This window comes from Myotis lucifugus, unplaced genomic scaffold (assembly GCF_000147115.1).
Source record: "Myotis lucifugus unplaced genomic scaffold, Myoluc2.0 scaffold_45, whole genome shotgun sequence".
NCBI lineage: Eukaryota > Metazoa > Chordata > Mammalia > Chiroptera > Vespertilionidae > Myotis > Myotis lucifugus.
The window spans coordinates 5,832,078-5,856,506 of NW_005871093.1; the positions used below are offsets into that span (position 1 = coordinate 5,832,078).

The 24,429-nt window shown below is 37.5% G+C and overlaps 1 protein-coding gene across 1 annotated transcript in view; it reads left to right on the plus strand.

Annotated features, from left to right (window-relative positions):
• The window catches only part of BAZ1B (bromodomain adjacent to zinc finger domain 1B), a 73,428-nt gene that overhangs the window by 43,273 nt on the left and 5,726 nt on the right, over positions 1-24,429 (plus strand). Inside the window, 9 exon segments of the mRNA XM_006088247.3 lie at positions 1,770-1,908; positions 2,417-2,550; positions 6,036-6,141; positions 7,106-7,204; positions 11,140-11,317; positions 13,301-13,483; positions 21,003-21,150; positions 22,205-22,352; positions 24,130-24,239. Coding sequence (XP_006088309.1) covers positions 1,770-1,908; positions 2,417-2,550; positions 6,036-6,141; positions 7,106-7,204; positions 11,140-11,317; positions 13,301-13,483; positions 21,003-21,150; positions 22,205-22,352; positions 24,130-24,239 — 1,245 coding nt within the window.

Consider the following 24,429-nt stretch of genomic DNA (forward strand, 5'->3'; position numbering starts at 1 on the left):
ATTGTGTGAGTTTGTGCATATACGTACTTACCAATTTGAAAGAGTATAATTGCATTCCATATTAAACAGCATGTAGATTAACTTTATATCACATTTCAGTGTGTTTTACCTGAAACAATGATTTCTTGAGTTCCTGAAGTGTTACTGTGTGTGTTATATTTATCTTAACCTAGGAGAAAGGCTAGGGAGATGATAGAGGGAAACAAACAGACAAAAAATACGAATATTTTGTCATGGTCAATATTTGAATTGTAGAGTTAGGTCTTTCAATATCCAGTGTTGTAACTACTGAAACTGAATTTGGTTGTCTTTTGGTGACTTTCCCTAGATTGTTTTTTATTTGTAGCTGCAAGAGAAGGAGCTTTTCCTTTATTGTGATTTGGCCATTACTCTTTATCATTTACCTTTGTGTACTGTTCTCTACTGAATCATTGTTGCCAATATAGTTCCATTCAGGCTAGAAAACTTGATTAAAGATAACATGCCATGTTGGTTTTAAATAAATGAGATTGATGCATTTTCCAGATTCTCATCATATTGTAGATATCACCAGTAGAAGATCAGGGTTAAAAATTCTGGCATTGTAAATAGTAGTGCATTGTACTTACAGTATCAAAATTTGTGATGGTTATGGAAAAACTTAAAAGGCAAGATTACTGGGCTGCTTTTGTTGAGAGAAATATCTATCTGGATAGAATAAACCCATATAATCAATGATCAGAAATAAATTGATGAAAACCTTTTTTGTGTGTCCTTAACAGTGCTAACTAAAAAAATAGTATTGTTGGTTTTGTTTGTTTTTTTGGTCACTAAGGCTAATAAGGTAAATATTCTATCAAATTCCTCAAAGCAAAAATTTGTTTTATTTTGAAATAGCTATTCTAGTTTTATCCCAATCATTTTGAAGATCCTATGATGGCCCTGTCATAAAATTTTCAATTAATTCCATTTAAGGACTGTTTTAAGGTTACATTTTAAATTATTAATAAAATAAAATAACTTAATTATTAAAATTAATAAAGTTAAATTTTGGAGAAAAAAGATTTTGATGATGCCTGAGACATCACCAAAATTCAAAGAACATAGGAGGGCCGGATAGAAATTGCTTCCTTTAAATGTCATTTCATTTTTATTTTTATTTTCAATTTCAAGAGAGAGGAAGGGAGTGGGAGAGAAGGGTAGAAATATCAATGAGGAGAGAGAATCATAGATTGGCAGCCTCCTACACACTCCTCTGGGGATTGAGCCCACAACCGGGGCATGTGCCCCAACTGGGAATGGAACCATGATCTCCTGGTTCATAGGACAATGCTCAACCACTGAGCCATACTGGCTGGGCTACATGTCATTTCTTATAACATACTAGAATTAGGAGAAGGAAACTAAGGTCTGATGAAAATGTACTTTATACCAGGCACTTCTTACTGCATATGTGATTGATTGATTTATTTTAATCCTCACCCGAGGATATTTTTTCCATTGATTTTTTAGAGAGAGTGGGAGTGAGGGGCAGAGGGGTAGAGAGAGAAACATCGATGTGAGAGAGACACATGGATTGGTTGCCCCTGGCACTCGCCCCAACTGGGGCTGGGGATCAAACCTGCAACTGAGGTACGTGTCCTTGACCGGAAACGTACAACCCTTCTGTTGGAGGCTGACGCTCCAACCACTGAGTCAAACTGGCTAGAGCTTCATATGTGATTTAATTTGTAAAAGTGGAATTTACTAGGAAAAAAAAAAGTCTAGTTGACTCTCTTTGTCTTTAACAGTGAAACTAGAACGGGAGGCTGAGGAAGAACGAATACGAAAACACAAAGCAGCTGCTGAGAAGGCATTCCAGGAGGGAATTGCCAAGGCAAAACTAGTCATGCGTAGGACTCCTATTGGTACAGATCGGAACCATAATAGGTAACTTACTAAACTTAATTTTTTGTCATCTTGTTAGAGCCTTTACTAGTTATAAAACTGTCAAAAGCATTAAAAATAGATAAGCTTTGCTATTCATGGATTTTGGAAACAATTATTCATCACACATTCATTGAGTATTTATTGAATATATGCCAAATGCTAGGGTTACAAAGTTAAATAAAGACATGACCCTGTTCTTAAGATATCACAAATATGGAGCTTAAAGTATGATGATAGGTGATGTGTGAACCAAATAGAGGACTTTAAAAAATGGTATTTTAAATGCGTACATTGCATGGAGTGTAAAGTTGAGACATATTAGAAGTTATAAAAATTACAGATTTTAGACAAGTCTCAAATTCTAAACATTTTGGTATTCTTTGTCTTTATAATTTGTATAGTATTTCTGAATGTTTAGTAATATTCTTTAATTATCTTTCCCAACAATAAAGTCATCTTGTGCTCATGATCTGTCATTATCTTATTAATATGTGGTTGTGATTTATAGATACTGGCTCTTCTCAGATGAAGTTCCAGGATTGTTCATTGAAAAAGGCTGGGTACATGACAGCATTGACTACCGATTCAGACATCACCGCAAAGACCATGCTGACTCACCTGATGAGGATTACTGTCCCCGTAGTATGTATATCTGTTAGTTATTTTACCCTGCCCAAGGAGAGTAAATATTAAGAACTGTTTGTTCTCTGTCATCTTTTTTTTTTTTTTGGTTAATCCTCACCCAAGGATATTTTTTCATTGATTTTTAGAGAGAGTGAAGGGAGGAGGAGAGACAGAAAGAAACATCTATGTGAGAGAGACACATTGATTGGTTGCCTCCCTCACATGCCCCTACCAGGGCCAGGATGAAGCCTGCAACCAAGGTACGTGCCCTGGACCAGAATCAAACTTGGGACTCTTCAGTCCATGGGCTGACGCTCTATCATATCCACTGAGCCAAATTGACTAGGGCTGTAAGATTTCTTTATTGCTTTCTTAGGTAGATGTATTTGAGTGGGGTGAGAGAATGTGAAATGCACAGAAAGCAGGAAACTAACATGTGATTACCAATTTTATTCCAGGCATTGTGTGGAAAGATAAAGAGTTTGAAAACTACTCATATAAAATCTATATAACATCTTGTTTGGGTATTAAACTTTATATGAGTAGTTTTCAAACTTTGTTCCTTAGAAATCACTTTCTAGGTACCTGAAAGGTTAGAATTGAAGTAAGGGGTCCAAGAAGGCAGTTATATGTCTTCTTCCTTTACTTTTAAAATTCATTTATTCAATATTTATGGATCATCTTTTATGTGCCTACCAATTTTTCATGTGCTGTGATACAAGGTAGCAAATAAGATAATGTTCTTTTTCTTATCTGGGTTCTGGTTACATGGGTATATTCAGTTGGCAAAATAAATACATAAATGTACTTTTCTAAATATTTTTTTTACTTGAAGTGTGTGTGTGTGTGTGTGTGTGTGTGTGTGTGTGTGTCACACACACTCTAGAGCCCCAGTGCACGAAATTCGTGCACTGGAGGGGGGTGTGGCTCTCAGCCTGGCCTGTGCCCTCTTGCAGTCCAGGAGCCCTCAAGGGATGTCCAACTGATGGACATTCTTAGCGCTGCCACAGAGGTGGGAGAGGCTCCTGCCACCACTGCTGCACTCGTTAGCCGTAAGCGCGCTCAGGGCTTCTGGCTGAGCGACACTCCCCCTGTGGGAGTGCACTGACCACCAGGGGGCAGCTCCTGCATTGAGCGTCTGCCCCCTGGGTGGTCAGTGCATGTCATAGCAATGGGTCAGTCTGCTGTTTGGTCAATTTGCATATTAGCCTTTTATTATATAGGGTGTGTGTGTGTGTGTGTGTGTGTGTGTGTGTGTGTGGAGAGAGAGAGAGAGAGAGAGAGAGAGAAATTAGAGCTGGGAGCTTCTGAATGACCAGAGAGAGAGAGAGAGAGAGAGAGAGAGAGAGAGAGAAATTAGAGGTGCCACTAAATATCCTACAGTGCATATAATAGCGCACCCCCCCCCACTTCAAAGAATTATGTAGCTTAAAATGTCAACGCTGAAGTTGAGAAAGCCTGACCTAACCATCTGAATTTTTCATTTTTATTATTTATTTATTAATTTATTTATTATTTCAGAGAGGAAGGGGGAGAGAGAGAAACATCAATGATGAGAGAGAATCATTGATTGGCTGCCGCCTACATACCCCACACTGGGGATCTAGACCACAACCCAGGATGTGCCCTGACTGGGAATTGAACCATGACCTCCTGGTTCATAGGTTGGTGCTCAATCACTGAGCCGCACCGGCCAGGCCCAGCTCTATTTTCTATAACTTAATAAAATTTGCTTCTCAAATGTTAGATTATATGTGTGTGTTTTTGCGAAATCTCTTAATTTTTTTTAAAAAAAGTAGTTTTTTTTCCCTTTGATAATACCGTAATCCAAACTAAATACTCACAAAATTGATAAATAAGGAAATTAATATATAGCCCAAACTTCAAATTTAAGGCATTTTCCTGTTAAATTATATTAAGTGCTAAATTGTAGTACTAGTAGAAAAATCTAGTTCTGGTAGACTGTAAATACCAGGTGAGGGCAGTTAATGTTTGAGAGCAATAAATGTGAAGTCAGGATCTTCAGACATAGGAAAGTTTCTAGTATACTGAGAGACTGTGAACATGTGTTTAGTGGCTGTCATTAGAAGTTGGGCCTACACAGTTAGAATTTCCTGATTGAAGGTTGGCATCCAAATTCTTTCACTTCTAGAGCATCCTGGTAGATGTTTTTGCTGCTTCTTTAAAAAAAAAAAAGATTTTTATTGATTTCAGAGAGGGAGGGGGAGAGATAGAAATATCAATGATGAGAGAGAATCATTGATCAGCTGCCTCCTGTACGCCCTCTACTGGGGATTGAGCCTGTAACCAGGGCATGTGCCCTTGACCAGAATCAAACCTGGGACCCTTCAGTCTGCAGGCCAACATTCTATCCACAGCCAAACCAGCCAGGGCTGTTGTTGCTTCTTGAACTCTAGTTCCAGCATGGCAGGCTCTCTCCAAAATTACCTGAATGAAAAGACTAAAAAAAAAAAAAAAAAAAAGGAGAGATTGTTTGTATTGTAGGAGGGAGAATGGTAGCAGGGAACAAACCAATTGTAGTATGAGGTAAGGCTTCAAATACTGGCTTAAGATCTACCTATATTAATGTCACATCCTATACAATAAAGAGGTGATATGCAAATTGACCCTCACGCCCTCACAAGATGGCTGCCTACAACCAGGCCGGCAGGGGGATTAGTGAGGGACGGCCAAACGACTGAACAAGCAGGCTGCATGGGGCAACCAGGCTGGCAGGGGGGTTAGTGCGGGATGACCAGGCTGGCAGGGTGGCAGTTGGGGGTGACCAGGCCAGCGGGGGGGTGGGGGGGCAGTTGGGGATGATTAGGCAGTGAGGGGCAACTAGGCCAGTGGGGGGGGAGGCAGTTGGGGGTGACCAGGCCGGCAGGGGGGGCAGTGAGGGGTGACCAGGCAGGCAGGCAGGTGAGTGATTAGGAGCCAGCGGTCCAGGATTGTGAGAGGGATGTCCGACTGCTGTTTTAGGCCCGATCCCATGGGGTCCCGGATTGGAGAGGGTGCAGGCTGGGCTGAGGGGACCCTCCCCTCTCCCGTGCACGAATTTCGTGCGCCAGGACTCTAGTATTAGTATATAAGAATTGGTTTACAGAAAAGTTAATCATATCTGACATATGAAAGCTTTCAGGGGTAAGTATTTAGTAGCTTATATATTTTAGTTGACTCTCCTTCAACACAGATGTCTTTGTGTTAACATTGGAGTAAATTATTTGCTTTGATATAAAGAGTTATCCCTCTTCATTCTAAGTTGTGAAACTCTTAAACTTTGAACTGTACAGCTATTCAACTGTATAGAGAACAAATATCTCAGATAATGTGCTTTATGTAAAATACTTAAAGAGAAGTTAGCATCTATTGTGCATGTGGATATATTTAATAGGCAGCATCTGTTTTTAGTTGTTAGATTTGGTACTGTGTTGTACTGCTTAGATTTGAAACTAGGAATTGGATATTTACTATATTCAACCTAATGTATTAATTTTTCTTAGATAAGAAAGCAAATCTAGGCAAAAATGCAAGCGTGAACACACAACATGGACCAGCAACAGAAATTGCTGTAGAGACCACCATACCCAAACAAGGACAGAATCTATGGTAATGTGAGCATTCATCTGGCTGCTCTTTTTCCTTTCAATGTTAAGAAAGTATTTACTATATTAACACCAGTGAGTTAGTGATTATCTATTCAGATATTTTGTGTTACTTTGATTTCTTGGATATGTAAACTCATTGCTTTAGAAGCAGACTTGATTTTTTTTTTTTAATCCTCACTTGAGGAGATATATATATATATATATATATTATTGATGTTAGATAGGAAGGGAGAGGGAGACATCGATGTGAGAAACACATTGATTTGGTTGCCTCTGGACGGTGGATGGAACCTGCAAACCTAGGTATGTGCCCTGACCAGGAATTGAACCCATAACCCTTTGGTGTACAAGACAACGCTCCAACCAGCTGAGCCACCTGGCTGGGGCAAAGCAGACTTGATTTTTTGATAAATATTTATTTGTTCTAAGTTTGGAATTACATTTCCCCCCCTGTAATGTAACCTTGTATATGATAGATCTTATATAGCATTTGAAGCGCTTTTCCGTTCATTTGCAAGTAGAAATATTTAGCATTTTCATTAATTAAAAAATAACTGTATACATAGCCACTAATTTTCCTTTGTGTTGATTCTACTTTTAGGCAGGGAGCTAGGTTCTGAAAGGGCTCTTTGTGATTACATTAACTGCTTTAGCTTTGATAACCTTTGGTTTAATGACCATTTATCTTTTTGAATATCCAAGTTTACTCTTTGAAGGTGTATGGACAAATATGCCTATAACTTGATAAAATTTGTCTCATTATATTTTAGTAGGAATTATGGGCTCCAATGTCCATGGATAAAGTTAACATTAGGCATGGAAATAGTAAACTAGTTCTTCTTGTGAGCAAGTTTGGAATTCTGCTTTCCTAATTCCCACCATCAACCCTAGATTCCTTTCTTAGTGTTTGACTTTTGACCCCCGCACCCCACCCCCAATTATTCAGGCCTGTTTTGCCCTTACAGGTTCTTATGTGATAGTCAGAAGGAACTGGATGAGTTGTTAAATTGCCTTCACCCTCAGGGAATACGAGAAAGTCAGCTTAAAGAAAGACTAGAGAAGAGGTAAGGATTTTCATCTTGCTCTTCACATCTTAATTCTCTTCAGCATTAGATATTATAAATGTCTTAGATTTTTTTGTGTGTTCTTTTTTTTTATCCATTAAAAACTCATTTTAAAAAACATCTAACTTTTATATTTCTTTTGCTTGGTATTTTCTTGGCACATCATACTTATTTAGAAAAATATGCTTTTAAACCATGTATATTCAGGGTAACAGGATTAGTCATTGAATAATGCATGCCATGCACCACACTGAAATCCTCTTTGTTGTTAGGCAGCATTGCACATCAGTTGGTGATCAGAAGTATTCTGTCAGTATTCACAATCGCCAAAAAATGAAAAAAATCTAGATGTCCATCAACTGATGGATAGATGTTGTTCTTATATCCATAAATTCAGCCATAAAAAGGAACAAAGTGCTGATATATGCAACAAAATGGTTGAACCAGGAAAATATGCTGAGTCAAAGAAGCCAGATGCAGTAGACTGCATATTTTATGATTTCATTTATATGAGACTTCCAAAATAAGTAAATCCACAGAAAATAGATTATTGTTTGCCCGGGAATGGGAGATGGGGAGAACTGGGAGCCACTGCTAAAGCTGTGGGATTTTTTATGGGGTGATAAAAATATGTTGGAATTAGGTAGTTTGGTTAGTTCCTCAACATAAAAACCACTAAAAATTTATACTTTTTAAAATGGTGAGTTTAATGTTATGTGACTTACATCTCAAAAAACAAACAAAAAACCCCAAACACCCCAAAATCCCAAACAAGAACTGTGCTATCTACAAAATGAGCATCAACTCCACCAAGATTTGTTAGTGTACTTCCTTTTCTAGGCATTATTTCTATCAAAGCTAGGACAAGGTTTTGGTTTAAGACTACCTTTTATTTCTGACTGCGTGCTTTCATGGTTGAATTTAGGTTTGATTGAGAGAATGAAAATACCAGACTTTTATGAGTGGTTGTGGATACATATTGGTTTTAGCCCACTGCTTAATGTGAAAAATTAAAATTATATTCAGAATCATGCTGTATTAATGCAGATATGATTAAGAAAATTAAGAAAGACAAGGGAAAATGTCAGTACACAGAACCACAAAGGAATATAGTTCTATGATGAACCTTCTTATTAAAATACAGTCAAACCTCGCTTCTCAAATGAACAATTTTGTTCTCAACTAAGTTGTTCAAAGAAAAAAGGTCTCAGTTGTTGAACAAATTTCAGTTCTAGGCCTGAAACCCTTTCATGCTGATATAGATCAGCATGACAAATGCATCTCTCAGGCCCTTCTCAGGAAATAGTGCTGTAAATATACATGTATTTTTTGCTTTTGTTGCTGATGAAATGGACAACTAGCACAATTTTAAAACATAAAGAAGCTATCAAGAGTGCTAATGTTGCTAAGCGTATGAAAGAAACAATGATCATAGGCAATTGAAGAGGTAGAGAGTTTGTTCATTTGTATAAATGAAAAGCAGTTAGCTGGTGACTACAAGCAAAGATGCTGCATGCTGACCTGAAAGATACCCCTGGAACGAGTGCTGAAAGTGATTTGTTTAAGGCTAGTAGGTAGTGATTCGATAAATTTAAGACAAGAAGTGTTTGTTTATAGATTAAACAGTACATTAAACATGTGCTGTATATAAGAAAGGTTAAAACAGGGAATCATTTGGGTGTCTGAAACAAATTAATTCAATTTATATTATTTCTAATGGGAAAAAATTATTCTGTTTTCCAACAAATTGCTTCTTGAACAGCCTTCTGGAATGAATGAAGTTTAGAGCCAAGGTTCTACTGTATTTGCTAGGCACAAGCATAGGATTGAAAGGACTTGTTCCATTCACTAAAAAAGCTGTCAAGAAGTACATATAGTCTTTGGGGCTTACTGCTCTTTACTTGGCACTAAAGAGCCATCCTTTTTTTTTTTTAAATAACTGAACTCCATTTTCCTTTATATTATTCCATGACTAATTGTGAATCTGCCCCAATTTATTTATCTGTTCTCTTGGTGGTGGTTATTTGAGTTGATTTCCCTGGGGGTAGCGAAGGTGATGAGGTAATACGTCACAAACCATTTGAGGTTCAGATTTATTTAAAAATACATAGGGTATCCCCAATAAATGTATGCACACTTTGAATAATTATAAAGGCAATGTTTATTAAAATACATTTCATTCTCAAAATGTAACAGAATCTACACACACACACACACACATTTTGGAGATATATATATATATATATATATATATATATATGCTCTTTATAAGGAAATATGTAAAATAATGGATATAAATTAAAGGGTATGCAGTCAGTTATAGCTCAGTAAAAAAGATTTTTTTAAAAAGGATACTAGGCCATTTGGAAACATAAAGAAGTAAATTTTTTTGTTATACCAATGAACATTTATATACTTAGCCACAGAAACAGTCTCAACAAAATACAAAAGTAGAAAGCTTCAGGATATAGTCTCTCATCAGATTGCAATAAAATTAGAAATAAATTATTTAAAGATGATTAAAAAGATCTTAACTGGTAGTAAGTTAAGTATATTCCTAGGTAACAATTAGATAAAACAAGAAAATAAAGGGAAATTATATTGAACATGGAAAACAATGAAAGAATCCTTTATTTAAAAAAATTTTTTTTAAATATATTTTTATTGATTTCAGAGAGGAAGGGAGAGGGAGAGAGAGATAGAAACATCAATGATGAGAGAGAATCATTGATCGGGCTGCTCCTGCACACCACACAATGGGATCAAGCCTGCAACCCGGGCATGTGCCCTTGAACGGAATAAAACCTAGGACCCTTCAGTCCGCAGGCTGACACTCTATCCACTGAGCCAAACCTGCTAGGGCTGAAAGAATCCTTCCTATATAATAAAAGGCTAATGTGCAAATTGTCCCCTCCACCCGGAGTTTGACCAAGGGGTGGGGCTGGCCAGCCGGCCACCTACCCATGGGCGGGCTGGCTGGACCCCACCCATGCATGAATTCATGCACCAGGCCTCTAGTCCTTTATAAGAACACCAATAACAATGAAGTTGTATTCAGGAAAATAATATTAAAAACCCATATTATTAAGAAAGAATAGGGAACTTAGTACTCAGTTTAGATGACCTTAAGCTTTAGTTTTCATTTTCGTATAGGAAGCCAACAGTGAAGCTAATAGTTGGCCCCATCCAAGGTAGAGAGTCCTATTTTAGTCTTTCTTTGCTGGGACTTCTCAAATGGTTAATCATTAGTGGAAAAGTGCATGTGAAGTGAAGGTCCTCATGTAGGTTTTCAGTTGAAATCATTTTTTTTCTGTGTTGTGAAGAATTTTAGGCAGATGATTTAAAGTTATCTTGGGTTGGTAGCAATTTTGCAACTGACATAAGCAAGTATACTTTCTCTCTGGAGGAGCACAGCTTTAAACCAGGCCTCAAAGAATTCCCACAAACTTGGATAAAATTCCAAGAAACTCATGGTAAGTTTAAAAATATACAAACTAGGTATCATGAATAAGAGCTAGGAAAAGCAACCCATTTTAGACACTGGAATTTAGCAAATACAGAATAAAATAAGTTTGTTTTTAAAATAAATCAAGCATAAGAGAATTTTGAAATTTTGTGCAAGAAACAGACTACAGTGGGGCCTTGACTTACGAGTGTCCTGACTAATGAGTTTTTTGAGATACCAGCTGTCTCTTGGCGGATTTTTTTCATTGAGTTGATAGAGTAATTTGAGTTAACGAGCTCCTTAACGAGCTCGGTCTCGGAACGAATTAAACTCGTAAGTTAAGGCCCCACTGTACTAAAAATTACCAAGGAGAAATGAAAAATCTAAAGATGTCTTATAGAAATAAAACGTGTTATTCAAGTAATTGAAATTTATGAACCATCTTCAAAAGTTTATTTATTTCCCCTCCTGCTTATCCCAACTTTTCTAGGTACCAGGACATTGTTCATTCTATTCACCTGGCCCGGAAGCCAAATTTGGGCTTAAAATCTTGTGATGGCAACCAGGAGCTCTTAAACTTTCTTCGTAGTGATCTCATTGAAGTTGCAACAAGGTTACAAAAGGGAGGTCTTGGTTATGTGGAAGAAACATCGGAATTTGAAGCACGAGTAAGAACATATGAAAACACCCTTTGAAATCTGTTACTCAGGAAAACCCAATTTGGAATTGTCCCCTGATACTGTTGTTGACTTCCCCTAGTGATCCTGGAAATCATATGTTTGGGTTTATCTTGAAAGACATGTGGAACTGAAAAATACTCTATATACATATGATATTTTTCCTTTGTCATCTTTTGCTGGTATCCCCAAAAATCTACTAGTTGGCTCAGAGCCTTTTCTATTAAGTTGAATGAAAACTGGTCCTGGAGCCATAGTGCTGTAACATTATTTAACATGTTTATTAGCATGTGATGCCTGTGCTTTAAGGTCTGAAATACATTTGTTGTGTTCTGATTTTATGCATTCTTCTTTTTTTTTTTTTTAATGTATTTTTATTGATTTCAGAGAGGAAGGGAGAGGGAGAGAGAGGTAGAAACATCAATGATGAGAATCATCGATTGGCTGTCTCCTACATGCCCCCTACTGGGGATTGAGCCCGCAACCCCGGCAGGTGCCCTTGACCAGAATCGAACCCAGGACCCTTCAATCCATAGGCTGATGCTCTGTTTACTGAGCCATGCTGGCTAGGGCTGATTTTATGCATTCTTTACACTAGTTAACTCAGGAGAGTTATGCTTATATTGGGCAATACTCATGCTGTTAGATTGGAGAATACTATCCATCAATTATTGTAAAATATTTTTTACTGATTTTAAATAATAAAGTCCATATTAACTCTAACCAGTGGTTCTCAACCTGTGGGTCGCAACCATCGGGAAACACATATAGCATATCAGATATTTACATTACGATTCATAACAGTAGCAAAATTACAGTTATGAAGTAGCAACAAAAATAATTTTATGGTTGGGGGTCACCACAACATGAGGAACTGTATTAAAGGGTCGCAGCATTAGGAAGGTTGAGAACCCCTGCGGGTCCTTTCAAATTATTTATGTGCATTTTAGCATGTATATTTTTGTTGTATCATTTTAAAATTTTTTTCAACTACAGTTGACATACAATATTATATTAGTTTCAGGTGTAATTGTATAATTTTTATGAGCAGTTACATCTTTCTCAGAAACTCCCTTTGTCCTAATTTATAAACACTTTCTATTTCTTTTAGTTTTTATATCACTTCAGGGTCATAATAACCCATGGAGTTGATACTATGTTAAATCTTCTACTGTCGGAGTTTGTATTTCATTTTCTTTGCTATTGGAATTAGCAAATTATAAATGCATCTTATATATGCTACTTTTTCTTTTTAATTAATCTGTTTATGAATTCTTGATACATTTCCTAGGGAAAAGAATTTAAATATCTTTATGTTTTTAAATTTTTTTTAAGAATTATTCAACCCAAAATAACTTTGCCATTTTCAAATATTACATTTACTCCAAGTGCCTACTTTGTGTCAGACCATACCATACTAGCATTGGGTTATTATCATTCTTCCTTGTTTCTCTTTGTGGTTATAAAATGGCATCTTTTAATTGTGTGTCTTGCATGACTAAAGAAAGTAGTTCGGTATTTAAGAACATGATTTGGGTCCAAGTGATTTAGCTTCTGTTTCCTCATTCATAAAAAAAAATGTGAGACTTAGCTGAAGTCAAGTATATAAAGCATATTACTTAGTTTATAGTTTGTAAGCTAGTAGTTCAGACAATTTCAATTTTCCTTCCTAGTTTTTCTTTGCCTTTAGACTATGGTTTACACATAATAGGCACTCAGTTTACTGAGCGAAAGAATTGAATTGATTACTTAAGTAGAGCAAGTTTCAGCATTTTGTGGATCCCTTCGCTGGGGAAATGGAAGTAGTCAGCTACTTTTAAATGCATAAGCCATCCATTGAACTGAGGAACCCAGTTAAACTAATGTTATGTGATCCATTGGTGTCTAGGTTGATTTGAATGTAGTCAAGGATAGTCTCCTTTCATCTTTCTCTCAGCCTTTCTCTTAACCTGGTTTTTTAATCAATTCCTATAGGTGGTCTCTTTGGAGAAACTGAAGGATTTTGGTGAGTGTGTAATTGCCCTTCAAGCCAGTGTCATAAAGAAATTTCTCCAAGGCTTCATGGCTCCCAAGCAAAAGAGAAAAAAACTCCAAAGTGAAGATTCATCAAAAACTGAAGAGGTGGATGAAGAGAAAAAAATGGCAGAGGAAGCAAAGGTATCTAGTTAATGAAGATGTAATTTTATGATTGTGTAGAGTGATTTGGTTTTAAATAGTCAAACCGTATGCTTTTTTAAAATATATTTTTATTGATTTCAGAGAGAGGAAGGGAGAGGGAAAGAGAGATAGAAACATCAATGATGAGAGAGAATCATTGATTGGCTGCCTCCTGCACTCCCCCCACTGGGGATCAAGCCCGCAACCCGGGCATGTGCCCTTGACTGGAATCGAACCTGGGACCCTTGGTCCACAGGCCGACGCTCTTTCCACTGAGCCAAACTAGCCAGGGCAAACCCTATGCTTTTTAGCTACTGTAAACACTACTCCCTGAACCATGTTTGTCACTTTCACTGAAGTTTGTGGTTTTCAAACTGGTCTGTGAAACACAGCCTTATCTCTAGGACTGGGTAATGGGTCAGAATGCCCCCTTCCCGTTTCCCTTTTTTAAAAAGGTGGTAATGGTTTTTAAATTTTTAAAAATTGTGGTAAAATAGACAATACAGTGTACAGATGATGTGTTGTAGAATTGTGCACCTGAAACCTATATAATTTTGTTAACCAGTCTCACCCCAATAAATTCAGTTAAAAAGGTAAAAATGAAAAAAATTGTGGTAAAATATACATAACAGGCAATTTACAATTTTAACTATTTTTTTTACGAATGCAGATCTGTCATTAAGCATATTCACATTGTTCTTTAACTGTTATCATCATCGATCTCCAGAAGTTTTCATCTTCCTGAACTGAAACTGTTCATTGCAAACACTAAACTACTCATTTTACACCCCACCACAACCCCTGGCAACCACCATTTTCTTTCTATGTCTGTACTAGTATATTTGACTACTATAAGTATAGTCATAGAATATTTCTCCTTTTGTGACTCGCTTATTTAGCAGAATGTCTTCAAAGTTCTCCCACATTGTAATATGTGCCAGAATTTTCTTCCTTTTTAAGTCAGTAATGTTCTAGTGTACATATATAATACCACATTTTGTTTATTCGTCCATGGATGGACACTTGGGTCACTTCCACCTTTTGGCTATTGTGAATAATGCTGCTATGAACATGGGTGTACAACTATCTGTTCTAGTTCCTACTTTCAATTCTTTGGGGTATAGACCCAGAAATAGAATTGTTGGATTACATAGGAATTCTATTTAATTTCTTGAGGAACTGCTATAATGTCTTCCATAGTGGGTGTACCATTTCACCCTCCTACCAGTAATGCATGAGGGTTCCAGTTTCCCACATCTTTGCCAACATTTGTTACGTTCTGTTTCTTTGATAGTAGCCTAGGGTGTGAAGTGGTATCTTGTGGATTTGATTTGTATTTCCCTAATGATTAGTGATGTTGACCATCTTTTCATGTGCTTATTGGCCATATGTCTTATTGTTGGGCAAATGTCTGTCTAGTCCTCTGGCTAGTTTATAATTGAGTTGTTTGGGTGTTTGTTGTCCAGTTGTATGGCTTTTTTTTTTTTTTTAATGTTTTTATTGATTTTAGAGAGAGAGGGAAGGATAGCGGTAGAGAGAAACATAGATAAAAAACATCGATTGGCTGCTTCCTGCATTCCTCCTATTGGGGATTGAGCCCACAACGCCGGCATATGCTCTGACCAGGGATTAGAACCAGGAACCCCTTGGTTCACGTGCCAATGCTCAATCACTGAGCCACACCAGCTGGGCTGTATGGGTTCTTTATATGTTCTGGATATATGATTTGCAAATATATTCTCCTATTCCATGAGCTGCCCTTTCTTTCCATTGATAATATCTTGATGCACAAAAGTTTTAAATTTTAATGTGCAACATCTATTTTTTCTATTGTTGTCTCTGCTTTTGCTGTCCTATATAAGAAATCATTGCCAAATTCAGTATCATGAAGCATTTCCCTGTTTTCTTTTTTAGTTAATTTTTATAGACAGTAAAAGGTAAGAATCCAAGTTAATGGTTTTGTATGTGTGTATCCAGTTCTCTTGTTTTTTAATTTTAAAAGTAGCATGTTCATTGTAAGTCAAAAGTGAGAGCTAAGTAAAATATGAAACAACTCCTATTCTAATTTTACTGCCCAAGAATATCACTCTTTAATAGTTTGATGTGTTTTCTATATACATACAAGGTTGTGGGTTTGTGGATTTTTATAGAATGGAATCCTTTGCATAATGTTCTGCAGTTTTTCATTCATCAGCATATCCTGAACATCTGTCTCCCCTTCCTATGAGTCCATGTAAATGTTCATTTTTCTGACATCTTAATTTCTTACTAATGAACATTATGATGTCTCTGGTTTTTCTTTAAAAAAAACATTTTTAATAATTTTTATATTTTTAATTGAATTTATTGGGGTTAATAATTTATACATCATCTCTATTATGTGTTCACCTCCCCAAGTCTTTTTTTAAAAATATATATTTTTATTAATTTCAGAGAGGAAGAAAGAGGGAGAGAAAGATAGAAACATGAATGATGAGAGGGAATCATCTATCGGCTGCCTCCTGCACACTCCCCACTGGGGGGTCGAACCTGCAACCTGGGCATGTACCCTTGACCAGAATCGAACCTGGGACCCTTTATTCCGCAGGTCGACGCTCTATCCATTAAGCCAAACTGGCTAGGGCCCCAAGTCTTCTTCCATTACTATTTATTTCCCCCTACACCTATATTCTCTTCTACCTCTCTCCACCCCATTTTCCCTCTGGTAATCACTATATACTAGTATTGTTGTCTGTGTCTGAGGTTTTTTTTTGTTTGTTTTGCTTAATTCTCTCACCTTTTTCACCCAGCCTGTTTTTTCTTTATTATAATAATCAGCAGCTGTCTTTGTCTGCTTTGTGTATTAGATTTCTGCTTAAAATTACGTAAGAATTTGAAAAGAGTACATTAAAGAAGTCCCAGGCATTATCCAGTAGCATACTTTCCCCTATTTTTGAATTCTCCTTTTCTCCCTTCTTTTGTTTCATAAACAATTGGTAAGAGCTTGTTAGTGTCAGTCACTGTGGTAAGTCTGCAGGTTACAATGATGAGTAAAAGCCAGAAGTCTGTGCCCTCAAGGAACTCATTTTGAGTGTGAGAGATGGTTGTAGTAGTGTTATAAGTACTGATGATAAAAAGAGCACCTGGGGGCAAATTAGAGAGGACTTCCCAGAGGAGAAGAACATACCAGCTAGGTTTTGAGGAATAAATTGGAGTTAATCAGATGGAAGGGTGCATAGGCTGAACTTGGCCTTCTTGTCATTTACAGCTGCCCTCTCAGTTTACATAGAATGAGTCTACTGTCCAAAGCTCCTCAGGTATTTGAACACAGTTGTCAGGTACCCCCTAAATTTCTTCCTAGGGCCAAGGGTGATACCAGTATGTGATTATTTTGTGGAAGAGGGTAAGCAGAACAGAGAACTAAAACTCCGTTAAATAAAGGTTTAACAATTAATTTGTGACTTAGGCTTAGAGACTTCACATATATGTCATTATCATACAAGGATTAATTCTCACTTTCTTGTGTTCTTTTTAATGATTATATGGCCTCCAGGTCGCCTAGATGAAGTCTAAGACATTAGATAGTTAATAGTCTCCTTTGCTGAATATTGCATGGGTTTTGTTTTTAACTCAGTTTTATACAGAAGAGTCTCTTTCTTGATATGATCTTTCTCTGCTATTTATTTACCTATAATTTTTCTTATTGAGAACTAGATGTAGATTTCTTACATATTTTTTTATTTTTAGTGCTCAACTCTATGGTGAAGTAACCTCTTCTTAGCTTGTCATATGAGACTTGATTCTTAGCTTGAATGGGGGAAAAAATATGAGCACTTTACAGGTTTAATCTTGGGGCCCAGACACATAGTACACAAATGGAAAGCATGGAAGAGTTTCATGGAAAATCAATTAGGTTGCCTACTGAGTAGTTCAACAATGTTCTCCATTAAAATGGCATTATGTCCTTCAGTTCCCTACCAAACAAAGGTCAACTTTGACACAGCTCTGAAATTTTCCACTGTCCTTTGCTTTGACGGTTTCCACTTAGTGTGGGCCAGGGTTTTTTTTAGTTGGCACTAGGTTGTTGCATGAGCTAATATCAGTCTCTAATCTGGGCTTCAGTTTCCTTATTATAAAAGTAGATTATCTCTCAAATATCTTTTTTGTAATAGTTATTGACTTTGAATATTTAATGTTTATTTCATTTCCTTGTATTAAATGGGAAAGACATGGTATAATTTGGCAAAATCCTGGATTCTGTTAGGCTCTCTCCTTAGTTTGGCTCCTTTTGTCCTAACAACCTGATTACCGGTTTTTACATTTTATACATTCTTTGTGGAAAAATATGGTCTGAAGCCTCATTATAGTTTTGCCAAGATATACTGCCTTTTTACTGTTAGGCGGAGGGACTTGCATGTAAACTGGCTTCCTCTTGGTTCTGTTATACTCACTTCTATCTAGGGACCAACTTTATTTAAACATGCTAGAGAATTTGAAATTTTCATCAGAGAGTATTTACTGGATGTGTTGAATGTCAAATTTTTATTTTGCTGCTCTTGATCTGTTTTTGAAAATACTGTTTTGCCCGGCCACTGTGGTTCAGTTGTTTGAGCATCATCCCATGCACCAGGAGGTGGCTGGTTCGATTCCCAGTCAGGACACATGCCCAGGTTTCATGCTTGATCCCCTGTAGGGGGGTGTGCAGGAGGTAGCCAATCAATGTTTCTCTCATTGGTTTCTATCACTTTCCTCCTTTCTGTGAAGTCAGTAAAAACATATTTTAAAACAAAACCAAAAAAAAAAAATCTCATACTGTTTTGACTATGATAAGGTTTTGTTTTTTAATGTGCTAGACTGTTTAGAATTTTGTGCAGTGGGAGAAGACCAGGATGCTCTTTCAAATCTTGAGTGCCTAATGTTTTTGCCCTCAAAATTAGAGGCTGGTTGGAGTCTAGGCTGGTCTAGATGGATGACTCAGTGGATATAATAGGACACTGATCATTAGTATGTATAATGCCAAGAGCATTGGTTCGGGATAAATTGGCCCTTAATTGCTGTGAGACCTTGGGTAACCTTTCTTTCCACGAAAAATAATAAATGAATATTACCTAATTGTGCACAAACATTTCCTAGCAACATTATTCAGAATAGCCAAAAAATTGAAGTGATCCAAATGTTTATCAACTGATTAATGGATAAACAAAGTGTGATATATCCATACAATGGATATTATTTGGCAATTAAAATGGAATGAAGTACTGATACATGCTATGATGTGGATAAACCTAGAAAGCATGCACAGTAAAGAAGCCAGTCATAGAAGGCCAGATATTATATGAAATGTCCAGAATAGACAAATTTATAGACCACAAGTAGATAAATCGTTACTTATCGGCTGGGTAAATGTGGTGGGGTAGTGTAGGGAATGGGGAATGAGTGCTAATGGGTACAAGGTTTCTTTTGGGGATGATGAATGTTCTAAAATTAAGATTATATTGACAGTTGCACAACTCTGTAAATATATGAAAAACCATTGATTGTACACTTTACAAGGTGAACTTGTCAATATATAAATTTTATCACAATAAATGTTTTTAAAATGAGGTTAAATAAGCCTGTTTTCAAGATCCCTTCCAGTGTTTTTATTAATCCTCACCGGAGGATATTTTTCTATTGATGTTTAGAGAGAGTCGAAGTGAGGGGGAGAGACAGAGAGAAACATCAGTGTGTGAGAGACACATCAATTGGTTGTTACCCACACACACCCTTACCAGCTTGCAACCAAGCTATAATGTCCTTGACTGCAATCGAACCTGTGACCTTTCAGTCTGCAGGCTGACACTCCTATCCACTGAACCAAACCAGCTAGGGCTCAGTTTTTTTATTTTAGAGGCCAAATGAGCTATTGAGTACTCAAATTTAAAATTTATAAGCAATAACTAAAGGAAGTAAAAAAGCATTACTACATGCTAAGATTTTCTTGAAAAGGTGTGCATCTGACTATCCACTAGAGGACAGCAAAGCCCATTTTAGCCATTTTCTATCTGTTTTCCATAGCACTCTTTTAAAGAAAGTCTATGGTACCATATGTTAGCTCTCCATTACAACAGGGGGAAAAACTAGCAGCTGTCATAATGGACCCCATGTCTTATTGACGCACTCTGAAGAGGGAAGGAAGGAAATTGTGCTGTACAGTATTTCGAAGGCAGATGTTGAAATACCCGCAGTTGGAGATTGGAATAAGGAATTGAGTCAATTTCCCCTAGAACTTTAGCAGCCTCTTAAATAGACTTTTTTGGTGTGTTTAAATGATCCTTGCTATTATTCATAAATGTATACCTGTGAAGTGCTCTGTGGTTCTTTATTTCTGTAGGAAAGAGAAAGGACAACATTATTTTCTCTCCCTCACACCACAGCTTTAGAAGTGGCTCAACTATCCTTCTCCCTTGGCAGCTATTGTAAAGCCTATGGCTTTCCAGGATAACTGGACTCTCCTATAGGAGGAAGACTGTATTCCTTAAAATAGACCTCTTTGCCTAGAGCAGGGCAGTGAAATCCAGCAGTAGTGTTGTCGGTTAGCTAGAGCTAGCCCAAGTTGTAAAAGTATCAGGGATTGCTAATCCACTTTAGTTCACTCATGACAGTTGAGCAATATGACCTCCACAAGGTTGACGATACTAAGATAACCTAGTCTCTCAGCTTCTGCTGAATTGCCTAAGCTTTACCTTGTCTCTTGTATTTTCTGACTATCTGAGAATGATAACCCCCCACATTAGCATTTGTTTAGGTAGATGCTCACCATAGGAAAGAGAGTTAGTTGTGTTTATCATCAAAATTGCTGATTATATTTTCCACCATCCTATGTTTTGCTTGGCTGATTCTAATTTAATTTGCATTTTATGATCATGGAGAAGTCAATATGCAGAGATTAACTGCCCAGAATAAAGTCAGGCTAACTTCTGGGACTTTCAAATTTTCACTTAACTTAGAAGTTGGTGATAGTGTCTAAAGGAATATGTTGTATCAACACTTAATAGTTTGTTTTTTATTGTTTGATTTTAGAGAGAGGAAGGTACAGAGAAAGAGAAACATCGATTTGTTGTTCCACTTATTTAAGCATTCATTATTTGATTCTTTTATTTGCCCTGACTGAAGATCAAACCTGCAACCTTAGTGTATTGGGACAATGCTCTAACCAACTGAGCTACCCGGTACTTTCATACTAAAAAGTGTTCCTGCTTTTAAATGACACTGAATCTTTAAGTGGTTTTCACTAGAAGAGATGTGTCTCCAGTTATTTCCCTCCCTTAATTCTTTATGTGACCTTTGGCAAGTATTTTCACACCCTCTTTAGAGCCTTGGTTTCTTCTATAAGATTTATAAATGAGTTAGACAGGAGGAGCTGTAGGAGGAAAATGTACTCAGAATTCTCTGGTATCTACCTATTCCTCTTTCAGTGTAAACTCTGTCAGTATTATGTGAAAAATTCATGTCTTTGAGGTCCCTGTAGTAATACTGGCCTGATTTGGTCTCTGTTTAGGTTGCATCTGCTCTGGAAAAATGGAAGACAGCCATCCGTGAAGCTCAGACCTTTTCCAGAATGCATGTTCTACTTGGGATGCTTGATGCCTGTATCAAGTGGGATATGTCAGCAGAAAATGCCAGGTGCAAAGTTTGTCGAAAGAAAGGTAGGTGTATTTAGGTCAGTGCTGCTTATTTGAATGTATCAGGAACTGTGACTTGTTAACCCAGATCTTTTCTCCCCTAAAGAATCTTGCGTACACAAAATTTTATGTGGTGGGACAGATATTACCTGCTGGAGTTCTATAATAAAATGCTAATCTGAAATCACATATCCACAAATCAGAGTAGGCCCTTTGTTCCCCAATATTGAGTATAAAATAAGAGCAGTTGCTTTCCAATCTTTAAATTCTATACAAGGAAGAAAATTAGTTAACCTAAACATTTTAATCTTACTGTCTCTGAATTTTAGTCATCTGTGAAGTAGGACAGGTGCTACCACCAGAGGGCAGTACTTGTATTGTACATTGTGAAGAATACTCAGGTTTGGGTTTTCCAGCAAGAATTCTACACAGCAAAGGCATTTGGGAACCGTTTAATGCTGAGAGATTTCTAAGTCCATGTGTGTAAAAGGAACTTCACGACTAAAAGCCTCCCTCAGTGATTCACTTTTCAGTGGCTAAAATTCTTTTGTGATTTTGGCTTGAATTTAATTTCCAAAAACAGTTGCCCTAAGAACTGATTTAGAATGAAGGTTGGGGAGGGGAAATGGCCATGGTAAGTTGGTTCAGTGTATTTTCAAATGTAGGGAAACAAGTGTTTTAAGAGAGTCATACCAGATACAAGTTGGGAAGTGTTTAGGGGGTCCAGAAGGAAGAAGGGCAGAAAATGTAATACTTAATAGGGAATTTATTTCTTAGTGGGAAAGGAACAGCAAAATTTCCTGCTATCACTGTTTTTTTGCTGCCTCTTAATAAATGTTAACTGTCCTGTCCTAGCTCTGGGTAGATTTTGGAATATAAATCAGGAGACCTAAGCCACAGATTAATATGTGCTACATTTCTTTTCAGAAAGTGACTACATTAAAAAAAATATGTAGTAGCATTGTACTAGAATGTTTGTTCCTTCTGTAGTGTTAATTGAGGGCGAGTGGCTCTTTCTTCCAACTCCTTGACTGTTGCCATGTTCCCGACAGTGCCATACAAGTTTATCTTCTTGCAGGTGAGGATGACAAACTGATCTTGTGTGATGAGTGTAATAAAGCCTTCCACCTGTTTTGTCTGAGGCCGGCCCTCTATGAAGTACCAGATGGTGAGTGGCAATGCCCAGCTTGCCAGCCTGCTACTGCCAGGCGCAACTCCCGTGGCAGGTGAGAATTCTTCTCCCAAAAACAAATGAATAAATAGCTGTTATAATTAGGCTTCAGTTATTCAAACTGAATGACTTTAAGGAGCTTTAATTTAAGTCCATCTATTGGGTATGGAGCCTGATCATTTAAGGTATAATAGGAACTCAAAGGGCTCTGATTTCATTTTAGCTTAATGTTGACATTTCTAGTTTCATTACCAGTTATGTTCTCTATCTTCTTGACCATACCTTCTAAAATGACAATATATCTCCTTCTGCCCCTTGCCCATTTCTTAATTGGTGATTATGTCTGCAACCACCAAATCCTGAAACTCATTACTTTCCCTACCCAGACCTTCCTTAACATGATTAGAATTTGGTTGTCAACTTGGACATCTTCCTCTCCTTTGTCTTCCATAGTCATTCATTTGCCAGATGTTATCAAGTCAGTGTCCAGATGTCTTATGAATCAATCTGCTGTCCATTCTCCAAGGTCCCTGTTGTCACTGGCCCTCCTACATCTCTCACCTGGGCTCCTCAGTGGTTTCTCAACTCCTTACCTCATATCTTTCACCCTCTTATTCTTCCAGCTTTAGTGATGAGACCCGAATAGGTTATAAAAGGCAAAGACCTGCTTATGTCACTTTACTATTCAAAAACATCAATCTTTACATTTCCTCTTTAATAAAGTCCAAACTCCCTAGCCTAACTTTTGAGACTCTTACTGTACAATACTGGCATATGTTTTTATGAGCCCTCCTTCCCATATTTGTGCGCTTGTTACAAACTGTTCATTGTGCATCCTTGCCTCTTGTGCTTTCCTCCCAAGTGGGAATATTCTCTCTTCCAAGTACTCCCTCATTTTACTGGGTGTAAACTACCGAAAATTTTGTGTTCTCTTGAAGTGTCCTTACATCCTTAGAATTAATTGTTCCTCTTTGTGTTTCAACTGGGTGTTCAATATCTAAGACAGCATTTTGGTGCATTTGATTGTCTTCCCATGAGATTGTGAATGCCCTGAGAGTAGAGGTGGTGCTTTGTTCTTCACCCTAATTTCAATAAGGCCAAACACAGGGCTTTGTAAAAAGGAGGCACCTAATATTTGCCAAGTTAATACAATTGTTTTCCACATTGAAATTTGAGGTTGTAAAAGGGCAGCTTATAGGCACTTTGGCTTGGTCTCTCTTTGAAAAGGCAGAGCTGTTTGATCCTGACCTCACCTAACAGTATTACTCAGTTATTTCTCACTCCATTCCAGCTACACTTAAGAGAGATGAGGCATGCTGTTCTGAAATGGTGGGGCTTTGGACCAGCTGTTCTGAGCTGGGATTACCATTGCTTTGATGTTATGGTCATCTGCAAGCTGTTTCAGCTCCTGGAAGGGGGCCATCAAGGTGGAGTAACACCTGTCTGGGCTTTTATTCTTTCAGTCCACCCCAGAGTTGGGGACACATTTTAATACCTTAAATGTTACATTATCTGGCTGTTTTTGTGAGATAAAAGGAATAAAATTTTGAATTGTTTTTTTTGGGGGGGGAGGGGTACATTTTGGTCTTGATTTCTGTTGCCATTGGTGTCTTATCCAAAGCATTTGGGGCCTGGTCGGGGAGGTATGCTGTTGAAGCTTACATTTTCATTCTACTTCCTGTGTCCTGGCCTGGATTCAGTTTACCTTCCTCATCATCAAATCTGTCCAGTGTGTGAAGAGGGAAAAGTTGCTGGGATCCGTATGGGACTTGATCCCCCTAGGAACACTTTGGCTGAGAACCAGGTTCCCTGTATGCTTTTTCACCTCCCAGGAATTACACAGAAGAGTCTGCTTCTGAGAACAGCCAAGATGATGAGAGCAGTGAAGAGGAAGAAGAGGAGGAGGAGGAAGAAGAAGATTATGAGGTGGCTGGTTTGCGATGTAAGTATTCAGTTTGCCTTCATAGTTAATCTCATAGTCTTTTAAGCTGACTTGGAAAGATTGGGTTGGCAGGCAATAGGTAGTCAGTGTTGCCATCATGCCATCTTCCTTTTCTCACATATTGTGGCTGTTGGGGTGACTTCATTGCCATGGTTTTAAATGGGTTTTCAAGGTGCCATTTAACCACCTT